Source organism: Rousettus aegyptiacus, unplaced genomic scaffold (genome assembly GCF_014176215.1).
Source record: "Rousettus aegyptiacus isolate mRouAeg1 unplaced genomic scaffold, mRouAeg1.p scaffold_m13_p_8, whole genome shotgun sequence".
Lineage (NCBI taxonomy): Eukaryota > Metazoa > Chordata > Mammalia > Chiroptera > Pteropodidae > Rousettus > Rousettus aegyptiacus.
Genome location: NW_023416311.1, coordinates 6,294,319 through 6,312,320, shown reverse-complemented (window position 1 = coordinate 6,312,320; position 18,002 = coordinate 6,294,319). Strand labels below are relative to the sequence as shown.

The 18,002-nt window shown below is 46.1% G+C and overlaps 1 protein-coding gene across 4 annotated transcripts in view; it reads left to right on the top strand.

Moving 5' to 3' along the window:
• The window catches only part of CPPED1 (calcineurin like phosphoesterase domain containing 1), a 162,434-nt gene that overhangs the window by 16,438 nt on the left and 127,994 nt on the right, over nucleotides 1–18,002 (top strand). For 3 of the 4 annotated variants that reach the window (XM_036226323.1, XM_016156895.2, XM_016156894.2), the window contains exon 2: nucleotides 2,000–2,218. In XM_036226323.1, the coding sequence (XP_036082216.1) occupies nucleotides 2,000–2,218 (219 nt within the window). The remainder of the gene's footprint in view (nucleotides 1–1,999; nucleotides 2,219–18,002) is intronic. The other variant, XM_036226324.1, reaches the window with a different exon arrangement.

The following is an 18,002-nucleotide window of genomic DNA, read 5'->3' as shown; positions in this document are numbered from 1 at the left end:
CGTTGTATCACCATTTTCTGTTTATTTGAAGGAAGTCACCAGGTCCAAGGAGTGCACCAGGATGTAAATTTCCCGGTGCAGCGCTCTTTGGGGCCACCGTGCAGTCTTTCTGCCACACACAGTAAGGTCTCAGTGAATGAGCCGAGTCTGTTACGGTGCCGGATTGCTGTCCTTAGCCGTGAGCTGCGTGCCCCAGGCTTTCAGGCCGTCCTTGCTCAGACAGAGTTCAGGTTGGTCGTGATTTGACTGAGCAGCAAATACTCTGCGCTGTAGGTCAAGGACTGGCAGATTAGCATGCATGTGCGGTTTCTTCTATAAAGTATGTACACGTTTGTTTGCATACTTGTCTTTTTAAGTTCCAAGAAAGGACTTAAGAAGGAAGGGAGGCCTAAAGGCAGAAGTCCGCTTTAAAAGGGCAGCGAGCTAGGTAGGTGTGGTGAGTCAGAGGGTAGCCATGGAATTTAAAGAGGGGATGTAGACTGGCTCCTTCTTGCTGTTTAGGTCTCTCTAGCACTTCCCTCTTCCTCCTGACATGGCCCTTTCATGGCCCTGGGTACCCTCTGGCTCCATTCTCTGCTCGGTTAATTGCCTGTCTCCCTATGAGAACTGAGCCCCGGAGAGCAAGGACCTCAGCTGTCTTGGTCCACCCGTGTGTGGTCCGTCTCGCGTGGGGTCTGTGAAGCATAGGCTCTCGGTAAGTGCTTACCGAATAAATGAGTGAATGGAACACACAGACGAGAAGTGATTCCAAGCAACTTTTGGAAATTATATTATCTTAATGACTTCCCAAGGAAATACCACTTATTCAGTTAGCGTGCAAAATGCATTAATGTATTAAAAAAAAAGAAAGCAGTCTCAAGATTGTGGGGTAGTTTTGTCCCTGTCACTCTTTGCTGCTGGGCCAGGAGGCAAGTCACGTCCCCTCCCTGGGCTCAGTCTCCTTAGAGGAAAAACGCTAGGGCTGTAGAACGAGGTCTTCAGACTGCTCCTTCCCCAGCGAGTCGTCGTCCAGAGGCAGCTCTGTGTTTCCTACATCGGTCCGCCATGCGAGGTTTGGTTGAAGAAAGGACTCTGTGGCCAAAAAGCAAAACGAAATCCCCAGAACGTTTGAAACCCTCACGGCTTCCATGCCTGTTGTTAATGGCCGTTCCCGCTCTGCAGAAGGCGGGCACCGGCCCTGGTTCCTTCGGCAGATCGGGGTAGAGACCTGTGGCCGGTGAAGCTTCGGGCCCGCGGAGCCAGCAGGAAGGGCAAGCCTGATGGTTTCCGCGCACGTGACCTAGCCCCCTTTCCAAGGATCCCTTCTCCCGTCCCTCTTCCCTCCCCGCACCCCTCCAGCTTCACGCTTCTCTCATGCCCGCGTCATGCTGCTTTTGAAATGTTAGCATCGATTGTTTTTTTTTTTTTTTCCACATTGACTAACCGATTTCAAGATTTCATTTCTGGCACGGCATTTCCCACCAGATAGCCAGAGCTTCCGAGCTCCAAGTTTTGTAATTAAAATTCTGTCACATCCCCTGAAACGGTGCAAATTGTGCCATTAAGCCTGGCACAGAAGATCTGAAAGCATTTCACCTAGTAATTTAAATATAATACTTTTGGCAGCTTTCAATTTGGGGTATTTTTAATTCTAATTAAAAAACGATTATTGAACATTAATACCTCTGTACAGCGTTCTGCCGCGCCTCAGGGCTCCATCTTGGCCAGCTAGCTTTTAACAAACAGCTCGCTTGTGTGGCGGTTGCAGCCCACGTGGCACTTTTTGGCCTTTGGGAATCACCAGGTCCCAGGCATAATTAGTATAAATCAAAATCCTCTAGACTGTGACAGGAAAATGGTATGTTTGAACAGCAGCTTAGTAAAATGACCTACTTAATTTAAGAAAAATACTGTATCCACTCACACGGTAACCTGGGTCCTTTCCCTGGCAGATTTTATAATATTTCTTCCTTCTCTTTTTTTTTTTCCTTTTTCCTTTTATTTTATTTTTATTTTTAAGAAAAGGAGAGGGAATGGAAAGGCCCGTTCTACTTCATCCAGGGTACGGACCCGCAGTTCGGACTGATGAAGGCCTGGTCCATTGGGGACTGTGACAACAGCGGGGATGAGTGGGGCCAGGAGGTCCGTCTCACTGAGCAAGCCGTTCAGGCCGTCAACAAGCTGAACCCCAAACCCAGATTCTTTGTCCTGTGCGGGGACCTCATCCATGCCATGCCAGGTAAGACTCGGGTTGTTGCTGTGACCTTCTCTCCTTTACCCAGTCGTGACCACGTTGGGGGGTAGGGGGCGGGGAAGAGTTCTCTTAAAAGATGTCTTCATTTGGTAATGGCTCATTTCTTCTCTTCATGACTGTCGCAGCCTCATCGAACCTCAGAAAATGCACACTCATGTCACATTTAGAATTTGGCGAGATTAATCACAGTAATTAGGCAGAGCTACAGTTCTGATGATCGAGCTTAATGTGAAAAACGGAACAGATTTCCACGTGTCACCTTTCCTTCTTTCTAGGGGACAGACTTGGACTGCTTCCAGATAACAGCCACAAGTGTGATCTTCTCTTCTCGTTTCCCCTCTTCTTACGCTTTTATTTCTCCTGTATTTTTAGCGCTCTTTCAGTTTCAGGTGACAGAAATATAGCTTGATTAATTTTTTTAAGGTGTACGTTACTTTGTGGAATTGTAAATTAGACCAAGGGCAGCGCAGGTTTCAGGTCTGGCTAGATCCAGGGGTTCAGCGGTTGTTTCAGGACGTGGTCTCAGCATTGCTCAGCCCCACTTTCCTCTGAGTTGGCTTCATTCTCGCACAGGCTCTCTCTAGGTAATGGTCTCTGGGCATTCTAGGTTTACATCCTTCTTACAGAAACCGCGGGAGAAAGAAGTGGCTTGGTGGTTCAGAGTCCCAGAGTGATGCCCATGTGGCCACATGGCCCACTGAGGCCAGGGCGTGGGGTCAGCTGTCCTGCAGCCGCGTGGACTGCAGAGCGGGATGATTCCCCCAAAGAAGAGTAGGATGCCGACAGCCTGACGATGATAGACGCCTTCTAGAACTCGCCAGTATTTTTCTTCCCTACTCTCAAAACCTATCTTTCCGACAAGAAGAAAGCCCACTGAGCAAGTACAGGCCGGTGGAAACTGCCCCCGCCCATCAGGGAAGCAGAGCAGGTACCCATGGCCACTCTCTTGTCTGGGCCCTGGTCTCTGCTTAGTGGAATAGCCGTGACCTGAAAACCGCTGCAGAAAGCACTGCAGTGGCTGTGGCCGTTTGTTTCCATCTGCCGTCACCTTGTAAACAAGGGTTCTTGAGTCCCGCAGAGATGGTCAGTGCCTTTAGAAGCTGAGGCTCCTTGCAGTACGGTGAGGCGCACTGATTCCTTCCCATCGAAGCTCACTTGTCTGGCAGCCTCCCTGTCCAGAGCAGTCCCAGAGTGGAGATGTGAGAATGGAAGCAGGGCCGCCCAGAATTCCTCTCCCAAAGTCCAGGCAGTGTGTTCAGCAGGGAACACCCTCAGACCTGCGCTCATTCTGTTTACTAGTATTTTACGCAAAGTCATGAGTGTGCACGTGCCTACATCACTGACTCCCCCGAGTAGAACCCGACGACGGCATCCCTGGGGGAGCAGTCCGTCCTGCTGGTGGGCCTCTACAGAGGTGCAGGACAATGGGGGAAGAGAGAAGATAAGGCGGCGGACAAAGACTTGAGCTAGAGCTCAGGCGGCTGGGATGCCAGCTTCACGCCTTCCCCTGATGCACTAGGTATACTTGGACAGACCCCTTACCTTTGTGGGGTCTCAGTTTCTGAGCCAAGAGCCCACTGGTACAGCAAGAATTTAAAACCTCAGCAGTCTAGGGCTATGCAGTGCAGTGACAGACGACTCTGTACCTCTGTGCAGGTGTGGTGTGTCTCAGCAGCTCGGTCCAGAGACATGTGTATTCACAGGAAGGTGCTGGGTTTCAGTTTGTAGAGGGGTAATATCTTAGCTGCCTGTGAACTTCGCCAGTTAAGGCTCATGGGTGAGGGATCCCAGGGGCTGAGACTGTACAGTGCTAAGGTAACCGCAGAGTGTGCCTATTTCTAAAGCAGTTAGAAATCATAGAAAGAGTCTTGCTTTGCACAGTAAACCAAAGTGAAGTGTTAGTTACTTCGGATTGGTCTGACTTGCAGCAAGCCCCTGTCTCTGGAATTGTCCAGCCTGGGAAGCGCTGTCATGTCTGCTGGAGCTCTCACTGGACCACACAGCGAGCAAACTTGTTTTTATTGGACACTCGAAAACCAGATCTGAATTTAACATTTTTCTGTTCAGTGGTTGCTTTTCTTTGAAAAGAGAGTATTATGAGATTCACTAGAATTATATAACATGTTCTTGTAGATGTTTACTGAGTTGTTCTGAATTATGTTAATGTATTCAGTCACATTTCAAAATAAGACTTAAAATGAAAGCTTTCCATGCAATTACATTGCTCTTAAGTAAAATAAGCTGAACATAAGAAAATTAAAAGATAGTTTTTATGATCAACTCTACCAGTTGGTCAGAAGACCTCATAAATGTGAACTGGCAAACTTTTGAATATGTGTTTTATATTCATCGCGACCCGAGCAGGGTTTATTTCTGTTCTGAAGATTTGGACTGCTTTGTGGGACTGTAACTGAGCCAGCGAAAGGACTGTAACTGTTTCGAATATTGTGGTCTGAGATTAAACAGAATGTTTTAAAACTAGTTACCATTTTTTAATATGCAATTAGTTGCTTCCCCTCATTCAGCTCATACGCAGAGGCAGACACTAGAAAAGTAATTACTTGCCCTGGCTGCTTAGCACATTGTTAACTGTCAAATGTATATGTTAATGGGCAAATAAAATCAGGAAACATACTTTTAATTCTACCATAAATAATATCTTGGGCCAAGTAGTTTTAAGTGCAAACTGGAGAAAGTGAACTTTATGGGTAATTCTTTTTCCAAAGAAAGCCATAGTATGCTTTTGCAATGTGAATATCTGTCATCACAGTTATTGTGTGCAAACTAAGTCCCAGTCGCAGCGCCAGACTGTAATTGTTGGAAATGAGGGATCGGGTCCTTCCATGGAGCCGAGAGTCTAGTGGGTGGAGTGGAAAACCAGGGGTGGTAAGAGGAGCCTTCAGATCCAAGGAATTGAGGACAATAGCCGTTGAGTTTTGAAACATGTCTTATTCTGCAGACATCTTTCTTGTTATCTTGGTATTTTCTTATTTTATAAAGCTTCTCTATGGGGTAGGCCACATTATAAATAGCAGATGAAGATTTGTACACATGGTAAGGCCATTGATTTTCAATCCCTCACTCTTAAGCCCAGGGTCACTTTTTTCCGTCCGTCCTCCCGATGTTGAAGCATTGACCCACCGATACTGTCCCCGGGAGCCTCATTAGATTTCAGCAGTTACGGGGGAGGCAGACTGGAACACGATGATACAGTCAGAGCGCAAGAGATGCCCCTCATCCTGTAGCGCAGCTTGTTATTAACACGTGTGCCCAGCCCTGTTTATTAAAAATGGCCGCGGCCAAACAAGACAGGTAATACGGGAGGAATTCTTCCCCTGGTGTAAAGTCTCCTTGAAGAATTCTTTGTGTATTGCCCTCAGCTTGGGTTCCTATTCCCTGATACCCTTTCAGGTGATGATGACTCGTCTCCGGGAAATCCTCTCTTATGTATATTGAGGCAAGCCTGCATTATTCCAGAAGATGGTGTGTCAGTTTCCTGAGGCTGCCGCTGTAACTAACTCCTACAAACTTAGTGGCTTCAGACAACACAGATTTATCCTCTTACAGCTCTGGCAGTCAGAAGTCTCAAGTGAGTCCTCAGAATCTCCTCTCTTCTGGAAGTTTCAGCTTCTAGAGGCTGCCCTCGTTTCTTGGAATATGGCCCCTTCCTCCATCTTCAGAGCCAGAAACAGCATCCTCTCTCCTCTCTGACTTTTGATTCATCGTCTCATACTCTTATCATCCCTACCCTCCTGCTTCCTCTTACACAAACCCTCGTAATTGCATCGGCCCATTCAGATAACCCACGGTAACCTCTCCATCTCGAATCCTTAACTTTATCACATCTACAAATTCCCCTTTTGCCATGTAGGGTAACATATTCACAGATTCTGGGGATTGGAATGTGCACATCTTTGGGGGGCTGTTTTTCAGCCTACCACAGGTGGCATAAGATGGAACTCAGGGTCTGTTATGTGCCAGGAACTGTACTGCTAGCTCACCTAGTCATTACAGTTATGAAAAGGAGGCGTCATTGTTACTTCCATTTTAACCCATGGTGGAAATTGGCTCAGAGCAATTAAGTGCTTATCCCAGGGTCACTCAGCTTGTACATGGTGGAGTCAGGATCTAACTCCAGTCCTTTTGTTTCCAAACTTCATGCTCCTTTCACTACAGCCTCGCTCAAAAAGGGTGGTCCCCAGAGAGCAGCCAGGAGCTCGTTGGAATTGCAGAATTTTCTACCTCACTCAGACCTAATGAGACAGAATCAGCATTTTAACGAGATGCCCAGGTGAATCTTAGGGATAGTCAAGTTTGAGAAGCACTTTGCTAGACTAAAAGGCATAAGGCCCTGCATTTTTTACTTTTCAATGTGTTATGTACAGTTTTTGTCTGTACGCAGAGGGTTGTGAAAAGATAATGGGGTTTAGCCAGAGAACTCTCATTACTTTAGACTTACCATGCTCGGTTTGTTTTACTTTCTAAACAACAGTTCGAATAACTAAAGCGGTGACCTCCGCTGTGGAGGGCTTCCAGGGTGTAACTTGGCCCAAATATTCAGGAAGACAGCCACATGTACTTGCTCTCAAAGGCTCTCTCTGTGGAATGGGTAGGAGAGCTGGACCTGGTTCATTGATTTGGGTCATGTACATGTGCGTAATCCCTTATCTGCCATTTCCAAATTCAGAATGCTCTGAAAACTGAGTTTTTCTTAAGTTTGAAACTAATTCAGTTGGCAGCAAAACTGACCTGAACTGACATGAGGCTATTTATAGTCTCTATCCTATTTAGTGAGAGTATTTATATATTCATATGTTTTGCTAGCAAAATATTACTCAAGCTTGAGGTGTTAGTTAATATGTGCCCCGTACCCTTTGTTAGTATTTTAAAGTTTGAATATCTCCAAATTTCCCATCAGATCTGGCCCAGACTGTTATGGATGAGAACATACAGGTCTACAATATTGATAACTTTGGATTGATAGATGAAGAAACCTTTTGTTACTAGAAGCACAGGCTTTATCCCCCCTCTGATTTAATGTCGTTTCCCTAACTTAACTTCTGCACATCCACTGAGCCGTAACCACATTTCATTCTCAAAGTTGAAATGATCCCGGGCATCTTATATTTGAATTTTGGGGGATCGTTTCTGTTGGGATCAAAGTGACTGAATATGAAAATGGAATTAAATTCAGAAATGATTCTGACAAATTGAAGGAGAAGGTATGTGCACAAAGGTGATTGCTGTAGATAAGTGCAGAATAATCCACTTAGGCGGAAAAACCTTAACTTCAAGGTAGAGAAGGACTGGGCTTCTGCAGATATGGCTGCAAAAGCCTGGAGAGTAAAGGCGTCAACTGAGTGGTACCCAGGAGACGCCATGGGAATGCAAAGTAGAATTACTGACAAATGGAATCTTTTCCGTAAAGACCCACGTGATGCCTGCAAAGCTCTATTTCATTTAGTTTGGTAGCCCCCCCACCTTAAATTAGATGCGAAGGGCTGGGCCAAGTCCGGAGGAGAGTAGCCATGGCCAGATGACTACCACGACTCCTTCCCTACTTGGAGATTTCTAATTCTGTGTTGAGTGGATAGAACTGGGAAATACAGCCATTGAGCAAAGATGGAATGCTTTGGTGCTTTGGTCTTCGGGCAGAGAATAAGCCATTGTCCTTTCGTCATTCACACAGTCCAGGAAGGTTGGTATTTATTTTCCCCCAGCGAAGCAGGCACAAATGCATGAACATAATTCTGGTACAAGACAGACTAAGATAAGCAAAGCCTCAGAGTCATAATTTTGAAAACCAAAGCCAGGATTAAGGCTCTGGCCAGGAAAGAGCTTTATCTCATTCCTCCAACCCTCTACAAGTTCACCTTCCCACAGCTTAATTCTAAATTCTTAAAGGGCAGTATGTATGTATCTGTATCTGTGTATTTTCATCGAGCAGCCAACACTGCTGGGCATATGGAAGGTATTCAGTGAATGCAAGTCAAATAAATCACTGTTTCCCGTGATCTTTAGCAAGTAGCTAGCACATGGTAGGCACTCAGTATACATTTCTATATTAAATGAATAATCAGTTTATTTAACAGATCTCCTTTGAGTGCTTACTTCGTGCTAGGCACTGTTCTAGATGCTTGTGCTATATCAGTGAATAAAACAGACAAGAATCCGTGCTTGACCTAGAAATAAGGAATATGGACACATGGAAATATGAAATTCTTTTCATTCTAATCTTTTGTAAGATTCAAACTCAGGTAGATACGGATCTGTTTTATTGTTATTTTATTAGATTTTAAAATTATCCAAGTAACATGAGTAAAGATTTAAAATCTGTATCTAGAATAAACTGTGTAACTCCCTCAAGTCCTTCTGTTGGGGGTCACCATAGTCAAAAGTGTGTACATGTCTTATGTGACATCATTCTGTGCACATTGTTCTGTGACTTAATTTTTACCCTTTCATCTGTCTAGAAAAATCCTTTTATGTAGATACATAGAGGTTTATGTCAGGCTTTTAATAACGGCATTTCATTCCGTGGATTGGACTCTCATAATTGGTTAATCCGCTCTCCCAGTCGGAGCGAGGGGTGATAATCTCCCAGTGTGGGAGCTAATCCAGACAGTGCTGCTATCAGCCCTTCTTCTTTATTCAGCTTTTCTTTAGGCCTGGGTCAGAATGGACCGGCTGGGTTTGAGATCTGCTCTAGCATCTGCGTTGAGTGAGCACTGACCAGTTCACCTATGCAGTTCCTGGAGGACATTGCTTGGCTCTGGCCCATACCTCCCTTCCAGAGTATGTCTTTTGCGCAACTAATACATCAGTCCCTGTCACACAAGTGATAAGTGCCTACACCTCCTGCAGCACCGTCGGCAAGCAGAAAGTGTCTGCTGAGCAGAAGCCCTTTCGTCCCTGTTACCAAAGAATTTGCCGTTGTTGTTTTTAGAAGCAGCTTAGTTAACTCAGGTTTATTTCCTCAGCTGTATAATTAGCCTTGTGTTTTTATTGTAAATGCCTGTTCTTGGCGCTAAGAAATGCCCGGATGTAAAAACAATGTGCTGTACCGCCGAACGGGGTCCTGTGGGTGCCAGAGAGAGACGCGCTTTAGTTGAAATACACCAGGCCCTGGAATGGGCGGCGCCTGTCCGCCTCAGCTCTGCGGCGCCAGCAGGCTGTGCGGGCGGGCGGGAGCTTCAGCCCGCCCCGCGGCTCCTTCCCACCCATTGTAAGCTCGGGGAGAGCTGCCAGGCAATCAGCAGCACCGCCTGCCTTCTGCTGAGGCTGATTGAAAGTGGTTTGAGCTAATTTACCTAATACTGCTAATTAGGGAACTTGGAGCATTACTTGGAGAGTCGTTTCTGATTAGGTGTGTGATCATAAGCAGCGAGGTTGGCCGTGGTAATCACCCTCCCACCTGGCTAGCACGTGCCACATGGCCTTGTGGCTGAGGGGCAGCGCTCACTGCGGGCTCTGTCACCTCTTTGTTCCCAGTCCGGGCATCTTAGCCGGTGGCGTTTGTCTTCGTTTTCTTCTGATTTTTTGGGTTTTATTTTATTTTTTAGAATTTTTTGTCACAGTTAACCCTGCAACATGATACCACTTTCAATGTTAACCTATTTTGTGCCTTGGACCCCTTGGCAGGTTGGCGAAGCCTCTGGACCAGACCACCTCTCAGAAAAGTGTTTTTTTTTTTTTTTTTTTTTTTTTTAATGCATAAAACAAAATGCATAGATTTAAAAGGAAACCAATTATATTGAAATACAGTTACCAACATATTTTCAAAATTATTCTGTAGAGTGAAGTGCATGCTTCTCTGTTGATCTGTTATGTAACATGATGTAACAGCAGGGCTAAGAACTACTGTAATTTCAAATTGGTGCTTAAACAACATTGCAAGGTATCTACAACCATACATAATGGGGTATAAAACCTCTGTGCTTTCTCTTGGTAACAAAGTCACAGGAGCATTAATACATCTGATTTTTTTTTTTTTTTGACCAACTTCATAGTAGAAGGAAATGCTAAATGATCAGTTAGAGGTGATTAAAAAATGTACTTTCCCCCACACCCCATCTGGGTTCACAGATCTCCCCAGACCCCAGGTTAAGAGCCCTTATCCATGTACACACAGGGACACACACTTGCTTGACTAGTTGGAGCTGTCTCTTCATAGTCAGTCTGTGGATATTAGAATTGAGCAAAGCATGAACTCAATGGCAGAAACTCTACCTTTAATTAAACGCTCAAGCCTTCTTAATCCCAGCTAGGAAGACAGGATGTTTGAGTATTCAATGAGATTAAGTGACTGAAGCAGAATAATAGGAGCCAGTCAACAGTTGCCTTTTGATTAAGGAACAGAAAAATCCCTTCATATTCTTTCTCTCTGATTTCCAATGTTTGGATCAAAAACTGAAAATTGAGAGATCCTTGTCTTATATTTTGTTTGTTTCATGAAACGTGAGAAGGCTTCAGACGAACAGAAACATGATGTAAAAGTATAAGTAAGAAACGACCAGTCATTACCAAAGAAAACACCAGGCTGTATGAGAAGTCGAGACCAGAGGGAGGGAGGCAGATACAAATAGCAGACCGTAGTGGCCGTCGTGGTTCATAAGATGGAGTTTAGCCAAAGAAAAATGAGGAAGTTGTCAAAGAAGCAAAATCGTACCTGTATCTAAGAGGGATACAGCTTTTCATAGAAAATCTTAGATTTAAAATAAACTTTATGAGGATTCCCTTCTGGGGCACTAAAAATATAGTCCAATGGGGGACTCCTAGAGGCAGGTTTCTTAACCTGGGTGCCAGGTCCATGGACAGGCTTCACCTGGCCAGTGATACCCATAAAATTGGGCAAAATCCAGGGTGTTTTCCAAGATGCTTTGGGGGCGGAGTGGGGAGAAGGTCCAGCTTTCATCGCATCCTTTAAGGGCTCCATGACTCAAAAGGAAGATAAGGAGCCACGCAGCAAAAACCGTGTGTCTGAGTACTCTTGTTCTCTGCTCCCATCTGGGGACACCGTCCCTCGTAGCGAGCGGTGACTGTAGAGGCCATCAGGCAGTGAACCCGTGACAGTCTGCGTAGAGGTGCTGGACTAGCCCTCTGAGCAGAACAGCGCTGGAGCCCACTGCCGCCCTCCGCTCTTCCTTAGGGGCTTTCCGGGGATGGCGGGTGGACGCTGTGAGCGCTTGCAGAGTCCCCTGGGACACCGATGTGGCAGAGACACAACCAGTACCTTGCTACTTTGTGTTTAGCTGATCAGAATATTTATATCTTTCCTTTCATTGTTTTTTTTTTTCTGCGAACACTCATTTCCTAAAATTGGAATATTTTACCTCCTTAATGGGCCTGTTTTCTGCAACGAATGCAATACTAAAAAGGAGCATGATCCCAAAGGAGTTTAATTATCAAGTAATTGGTCAAGTGATCAGATGTGAAGTGAAAAAAAAAAAAATGGTAGTTTGGAAAACGGAGCACATTTAAATGCTAAGACTGCTGAAGACATCTGTTTTGTAATATAGAAACTCACCTGCATGTTTGGAATTCTTTATTGTTCCCTCTAGTTCCTGAATAATTTATTGGGAAACCATGGTAGGTTCTTTCCAATATATATTATTTGGGTTGTATGAGAAATTTATTACTCCTTCCTTTTTAAATATATTATTTGGGTGAAATACTGCTGTCTTCCATAAATATTCTTTTGAAGAAATTCTGCATTGCTCTCTAAGGTAGCAACGTTAGAAATTTCATTCGTATAATATACCTTCCTTAGTCTTTTTTTCCCAAGACACATTAAAGTATATTCTACATCATACCAAAGCCCTCCCCCCATTATGTCAAACAGTTTATTTTGTTAATTGTATCCTAAATTGGCTTATAGTAAAGATTCAACGGTAAGTTTCTATAAATGTCTGAGAACAGCCAATGTAATAAGCTGTGGCTGTTAGATGGAAAATTAAATGAATCTTGTCTAATAACATGTACAATTTAAAAATTGATAGAACCTGATTAAGCTTGATCTGTTAGCAATGTGGGTGCCGGATCACTGCATGAGTAATGTTTACGCTTGCAAAGTTTCAGATCAATGAATTTACATACCTCAATTAATTAGGAAAAGATAATGGAGAAGATTTGAGATGGAAAGCGTTGTGGTTCCGTAAATTCTCCAGGATTAGTTGAAAGTAAATGTTTTTAATCGAAGTAATAAATCATTTTCTTAAGTTCCGCTCGAGGCCGCGCATGGCCCCTTGTTCCCAGTCCTTCTCCCCTCTCGTTCCACCGGTCACTCTGTGTCCTTGACTATTGACTGTTGGAATAGGGCAGGTAATTGAACCTTAATTCGTTTACTCATTTGTTGTGTGATTAGTAACAGCAAGTAAGCGAGGAGGGTCTGCTTACACGCCCGGTACTGCTCGGCAAGAAACAAGCCCGGGGCCTGTCCTCGGGAAGCTTACCGGCCGGTCAGGGAGGGAGGAGGGCGGCGAAAAGCCATACAAATGCGATCAAGTGGCGGCCTTGGGAGTGATGCCGCGTGCGTGGTGACCGCGTGGAGAGCGGGGAGCGGCGTGCAGCCAGGGTCTGGCCGGGCAGAGGAGGCTTCCTCGAAGCCAGCAGGGTCGGGTCGCCCCGCCATGCTCGTGGTTCAAAAAGACCAACTCAAACCAAACACTACCAGAAAGTACGCAGACAAAAAGTCAAATTTCTCGCCACCACTGACCAACTTCTCAGAGAAAACCATGGCTATTAGTTTTTCACAAAAGATGGCAGAAAACTGTCATGCTTATGTACACTTGCACATACAGCGTTTTGTCAAAAGCACAAATGGGAGCGAAGCAGACACAGCTTCTGCCGCCGTGGTTTCTGTCGTCTTCCCATAGCATCACGCACACACGTACTCACTTCAGTGCACAGGGGGCCAGAAGTGCCGGCGCTGTCCCCGCCTGGCGGACATTCATGTCGCGCCTCCTTCTGTCACGCCCGGTGCTCCGGGCCCCCGGCTGAGCCCACACCACTGCCCACATGTGCAGCTGTTAAGAACGTGGCCAGGGAGTCAGGTCGTTCAAGCTCCTCGGTCCCCGTTTCCTAGCCGGACCACCCTGGGCAAGTTACCTCATCTCTCTGTAGCTGAGTTTCCTTATCTGCGAAATGCAGATGATAATGGTCCCTACGTCATAGCCTCCTCATAAAGCTTAAAAAAAAAATGTTTACAATACTGTCTGGCATTTAATGCCATCCGATAACTGCAATTACTTCTACAAATTGGGTTTTTAATTTTTGAAATAAAAGCTTTGTTGAGCTATAATTCCCACACCGTATAAATCACCCATTTAAAGTGTACAATTCCGTGATTTTTAGTACATTCACAGAGTTATGCAGCCAACACCATATTCCGTCTTAGAACATGTTCATCAACCCCAAAAGGAGCCTCCTGCCTATTACCACTCACCCCCGTTTCCCTCCCGCCTCATCCCCAGCCCCAGGCACCCACTGATCTACTTTGCGTCTTTATGGATTTGGCTGTTCTGGGCATTTCATATAAATGGAGTCATACAAAATGTGGTCCTTTGCGACCAGCCTTTCACTGGGCTGTTTACAATGTTCATCCACATTGTTGCGGGAATCGGTACTTTGTTCCCTCTTATGTCGGAATAATACTCCAGTTGTACAGATAGGCCACATTTTATTTTCTGTTGTTATTCTGTGAGATAAATTCTTAGAAACAGTTTGTTAAATCAAATGGTAATATAAAGGAAAGTGGAAATTAGGCCTTTGTCTTAATAATAGGGGACAATTAGGACATTTTACTCTTTTACTCCATTACTAAATAATACCTCTAAAAAGATCAAACTTAATATCTTCTTTGTATTCCCCATTCTCTCCCCTCTCAAAAAAAAAAAAAAAAAAGTACACATGGAGGGCTTTTAACGTGGAAGCTACATTCCCAGGGCGCGAAGCTGAGGGCAGGGCCGGGGAGTGGCGCACCCCACTGCCTCGGGCAGCCCCCAGGTTGCCGTCTCACATAGCTGGGAGCCTAGTTTTTGTAAGACTCTAACTCTACCTTTTTTCTGAATTTTAATTAAATATATTTTGTCTGAAGATAAAATCCAAACTTCTGGAAAAGAAGCAGCCGCTATGGAAAACAGTAACTAAGAATAGGATGAGTGTGTGACCTAGCAATCCCTCTTCTGGGTATTTACCCCCCAAACCCGAAAACATCTACAAAGATATATGCACCCCAATGTCCAGAGCAGCATTATTTATGGTGGCCAGGACATGGAAGCAGCCAAAGTGTCCTTTGATAGATGGTTGGATAAAGAAGATATGGTACATATATACAGTGGATTGTTACTCAGCCATAAGATGACATACTGCCATTTGCAACAACATGAATGGATCTCGAGATGATCATGCTAAGCGAAATAAGTCAGAAAAAAAGTAGAGAACCGTGTGATTTCATTTGCGTGGTATATAAATCTGAAAGCAACCAACAGACGTGACAAACAGAGGCTCTTGGACACGGACAGTGGATTAGCGGTTGCCAGAGGGAAGTGGGGGGGAGGGGAGGTAAATGGGGTAAAGGGGGGTTAAATATTTGGTGACGGAAGGAAGTTTAACTTTGGGTGGTGAAGGAACAGAGCACAAGATGCAATATACGGTGACCTGTTACTGAATTGGTACCCTTGAAACCTATTTGATTTTATTAACCAATGTCACCCCAATAATTTTAATTAAAAAAAAAAAAAGTTTACTGTGTTTAGTTGAGCTGCTGGTATTTTTAGCCGCCTTTTATTTCTTTTTAAGTAATCACTTCAAAAAACAGTCTTCCCCGATTCCTCTCTTATCATTAGTCAACTTCAATGGCCTCCGGACATTGGGAAGAGCTTGTTACTATTAAAAGTAACACTCGTGGTAGCGTAGAGCCACTGAGGTAGCTGTATTACGATGAAATAATAGTATTTTTATCCCCTCTCTTGGATGAGGACATTCAGGTCTGACAGCTCGCCCAGGACTGCCCGCTGGTGATGGGGCCCTGTGATTAGCCCCGCTCACTAACAAGGAGTGTGGGCTTTTACTGGAACCTCACAAAGTACAGCCACCCTAGTCCAGCCATTCATAAGATGAATCCTTTGTCCGCTCCCCTCTGGCGGGCCAGGGCTGCATGAAAACTAAGGAAAGAGGGTGCTGAAGGGGGAGGAAAGGGTTCCCTGCTCAGCTCTGACGACAGCCCGCCCTAGGTGCGCTTTTGGATCTAAACTTACAAAATACAAAACGACCTGTCTTCGTACCTGTACAAGCACGAAGCCACGTTTCTGTCGTGCAGGTAGGTGCTGTGGCGCTGCGTGCAATGCAGGCCGTCCTGCCAGCCTCGGGCCACATCTGCGCTGTCAGGGTCAGGTTAATAGGATGGTGTTGGCTTGGGAATTGCTTCTCTTTGTTTAATAGACCAGGGCAGCGGTACTCAAAGATGTCACGTTTTAAAATTTCACTTATCAGTAAATTAAAAATGGTCCCCAGAGTCCCTAATCCAGGGATCTCTAAACTCTTGGCACATGCTGTAGGAGACTCACAGCACTTCCGAACAGGAGACAGTTTTTGTTCTCAGTGAGCAGGCCTGCTGACAGCAACCCGCCCCGGACCACCGGGCCCCCAGCAGCATGAAATACAGACCATATCATTATAGCAGCCTCCAGACTCCAGTAAAGGTGCATATGATCACTTTGTCCAAAAATCTTAGCATTGCCATCTTAAACTCTGTTTATTCTGAGACATGTAAAATTTAACAATTATTTAGAAAAGACAGAAAAAGATACTTGCCGTAGACATTTATCCTTCTTGACCCCCCACTTCCTTTGAACTCCACTTTTCCTCGGGTGTGTGTGTCTTAGAGGCAGAAACTACCTGCTGCGATTAAAGCCAGGTGCCCTGATCCTCTTTCCAGCCTCCCTTGCAGCTAGGACACAGGCATGTGACCCGGTCTGAACTACTCAGACCCACCTGAAGCAGATTTCGAATCGTCAGCTGTTGACACAGAGGAGGCAGGCTTCGTCCTGGCCGGGGGGTGGCAGCGGGCATGGTCCCAGCATCGTGGCATCCAGCAGCACCGTCGGCAGTGCTGCGGGGTCGGCCAGGGTGGCAGGTGGGCTGTGCCCAGGCCAGTGTTTCTCCCTGGAGGCATCTTTGCATGTGTTTGAGGTGCTGCTTCTGCCCTCTTAGGCTCGAAATCTCGTTCTCCAGCTTTCTGTAAAACTCACAGCTACCCCATAATCCTTTAGTAAACTGCTTCTCTGCTCAAACTAACCAGAGCCAGTTGTTTGCATCTGAGAACCTGGCTGATGGAAGCTTCCACAACCACTCCTGCCAGTTGCTTCCCAGAATGCCCGCAGGGCCAGAGTTTGCTCTGCGTTTCCCCCCGGGTCCATCTGCCCGGCTGTTCCTCTTACACCTCAGTCCGTCCTGTGAAAATCAAACTCGCTCTCTTGTTGGAGCTTCCTTCTTATTCGGTGGTATGTCATGGCTCCCTCACTCATAAGGATGTGAACTTTTGGGATTCATTCTTGAGCCATCCTTCCTCTACCTGCCCTCTGCCCCGTTCTGCCCACCCTCCCTGTAGCTCGACTTCCGGCTGCCAAGCTAGCCCAGGCCTGCACGCCAGGCCCTCACGGCTGCCTCCTGAGTGAGCTCTCTGCCAGCAGGGTGGCCCCTCAACACATCGTCCCTCCCGTTGCCCCCAATCCACCTTCACCATGTCGTGCGCTTGGCCCCATCACCCCTGTGATGCTCCTGTTACAAAAAGGGCCTCAGTCCTGTACCCCTCCCCGTGCCCCCACTCTGCAGCGTGACTTTGCCGCTCTTCCCATTGGGAGGCAGAGCATGTTTCCCCACATTCCTCCCACCCCGCATCTGCAGAGGAGCCGTGCGAGGCAGTGATTAAGAGCACGGGCCCCGGCGTCCATATTCCCAGGCTTCATCCTGTCACGGCCATGCGACTTTCGGCCACCTCCTCTGTAAATGTAGGCTGGTAATGATGCTCCTTCAGAGGCTCGCTGTGGGACGAAGTGAGATGATGATTATGACAGGGCTGGCACAAAGTGATCGTCGAGTAATTGGCGGCCGAATCCCATCTGTGTTGTTGCTGTTGTCACTGTCATCGTTGTCATCATCGCATCTTCCCTTGCAGTTCAGCGCCATTTCCCATCTTCCTGAAACCTTCTCCGCAAGCACCAGCGTTCAGTGCTTCCTTCTGCTTGTAAACGCGACAGTCCATCTGCTTCGTTAGCGAGGTGCCGAGCTCGGGTCGTCATCTGCCGCATTTGTCTGACGTGCAGTCTAGTTAGAGTCTGGGTTTGGAGTCCGAAGATGTGGCTAATTAACCTTGTGACTTCAGACTAGTCACTTACCTTCTCCAAGCCTCAGACTCTATAAAACGTGGGAAGTAATCGTTCCGTCAATGGTCAGTGGGAGGATTAACCGAACGCAGGCTGAGAGACGTTTCGCACAACATCGGCACTCGAAGACATGTTCCCCGCCACTTATCCCTCAGTGCCCCAGGGCCTGCTGCAGTAACCGACGCACAGCAGGTGCTCAAAGCATATAAGCTTTTTGGAGACAGCCAGACCGGGGTTTAAAACTAAGTGTCACTTAGGAGATTTTGACCTTGGGCAAGATCCTCGACCTTGCCGAGCGCCTGCTTCCTTATCTGGAAGCCAGGGGGGATGATACCTACGCTCCTGGGTTCTTTGGAAGATTAAATAAGATCATAAATTAGAGGGCT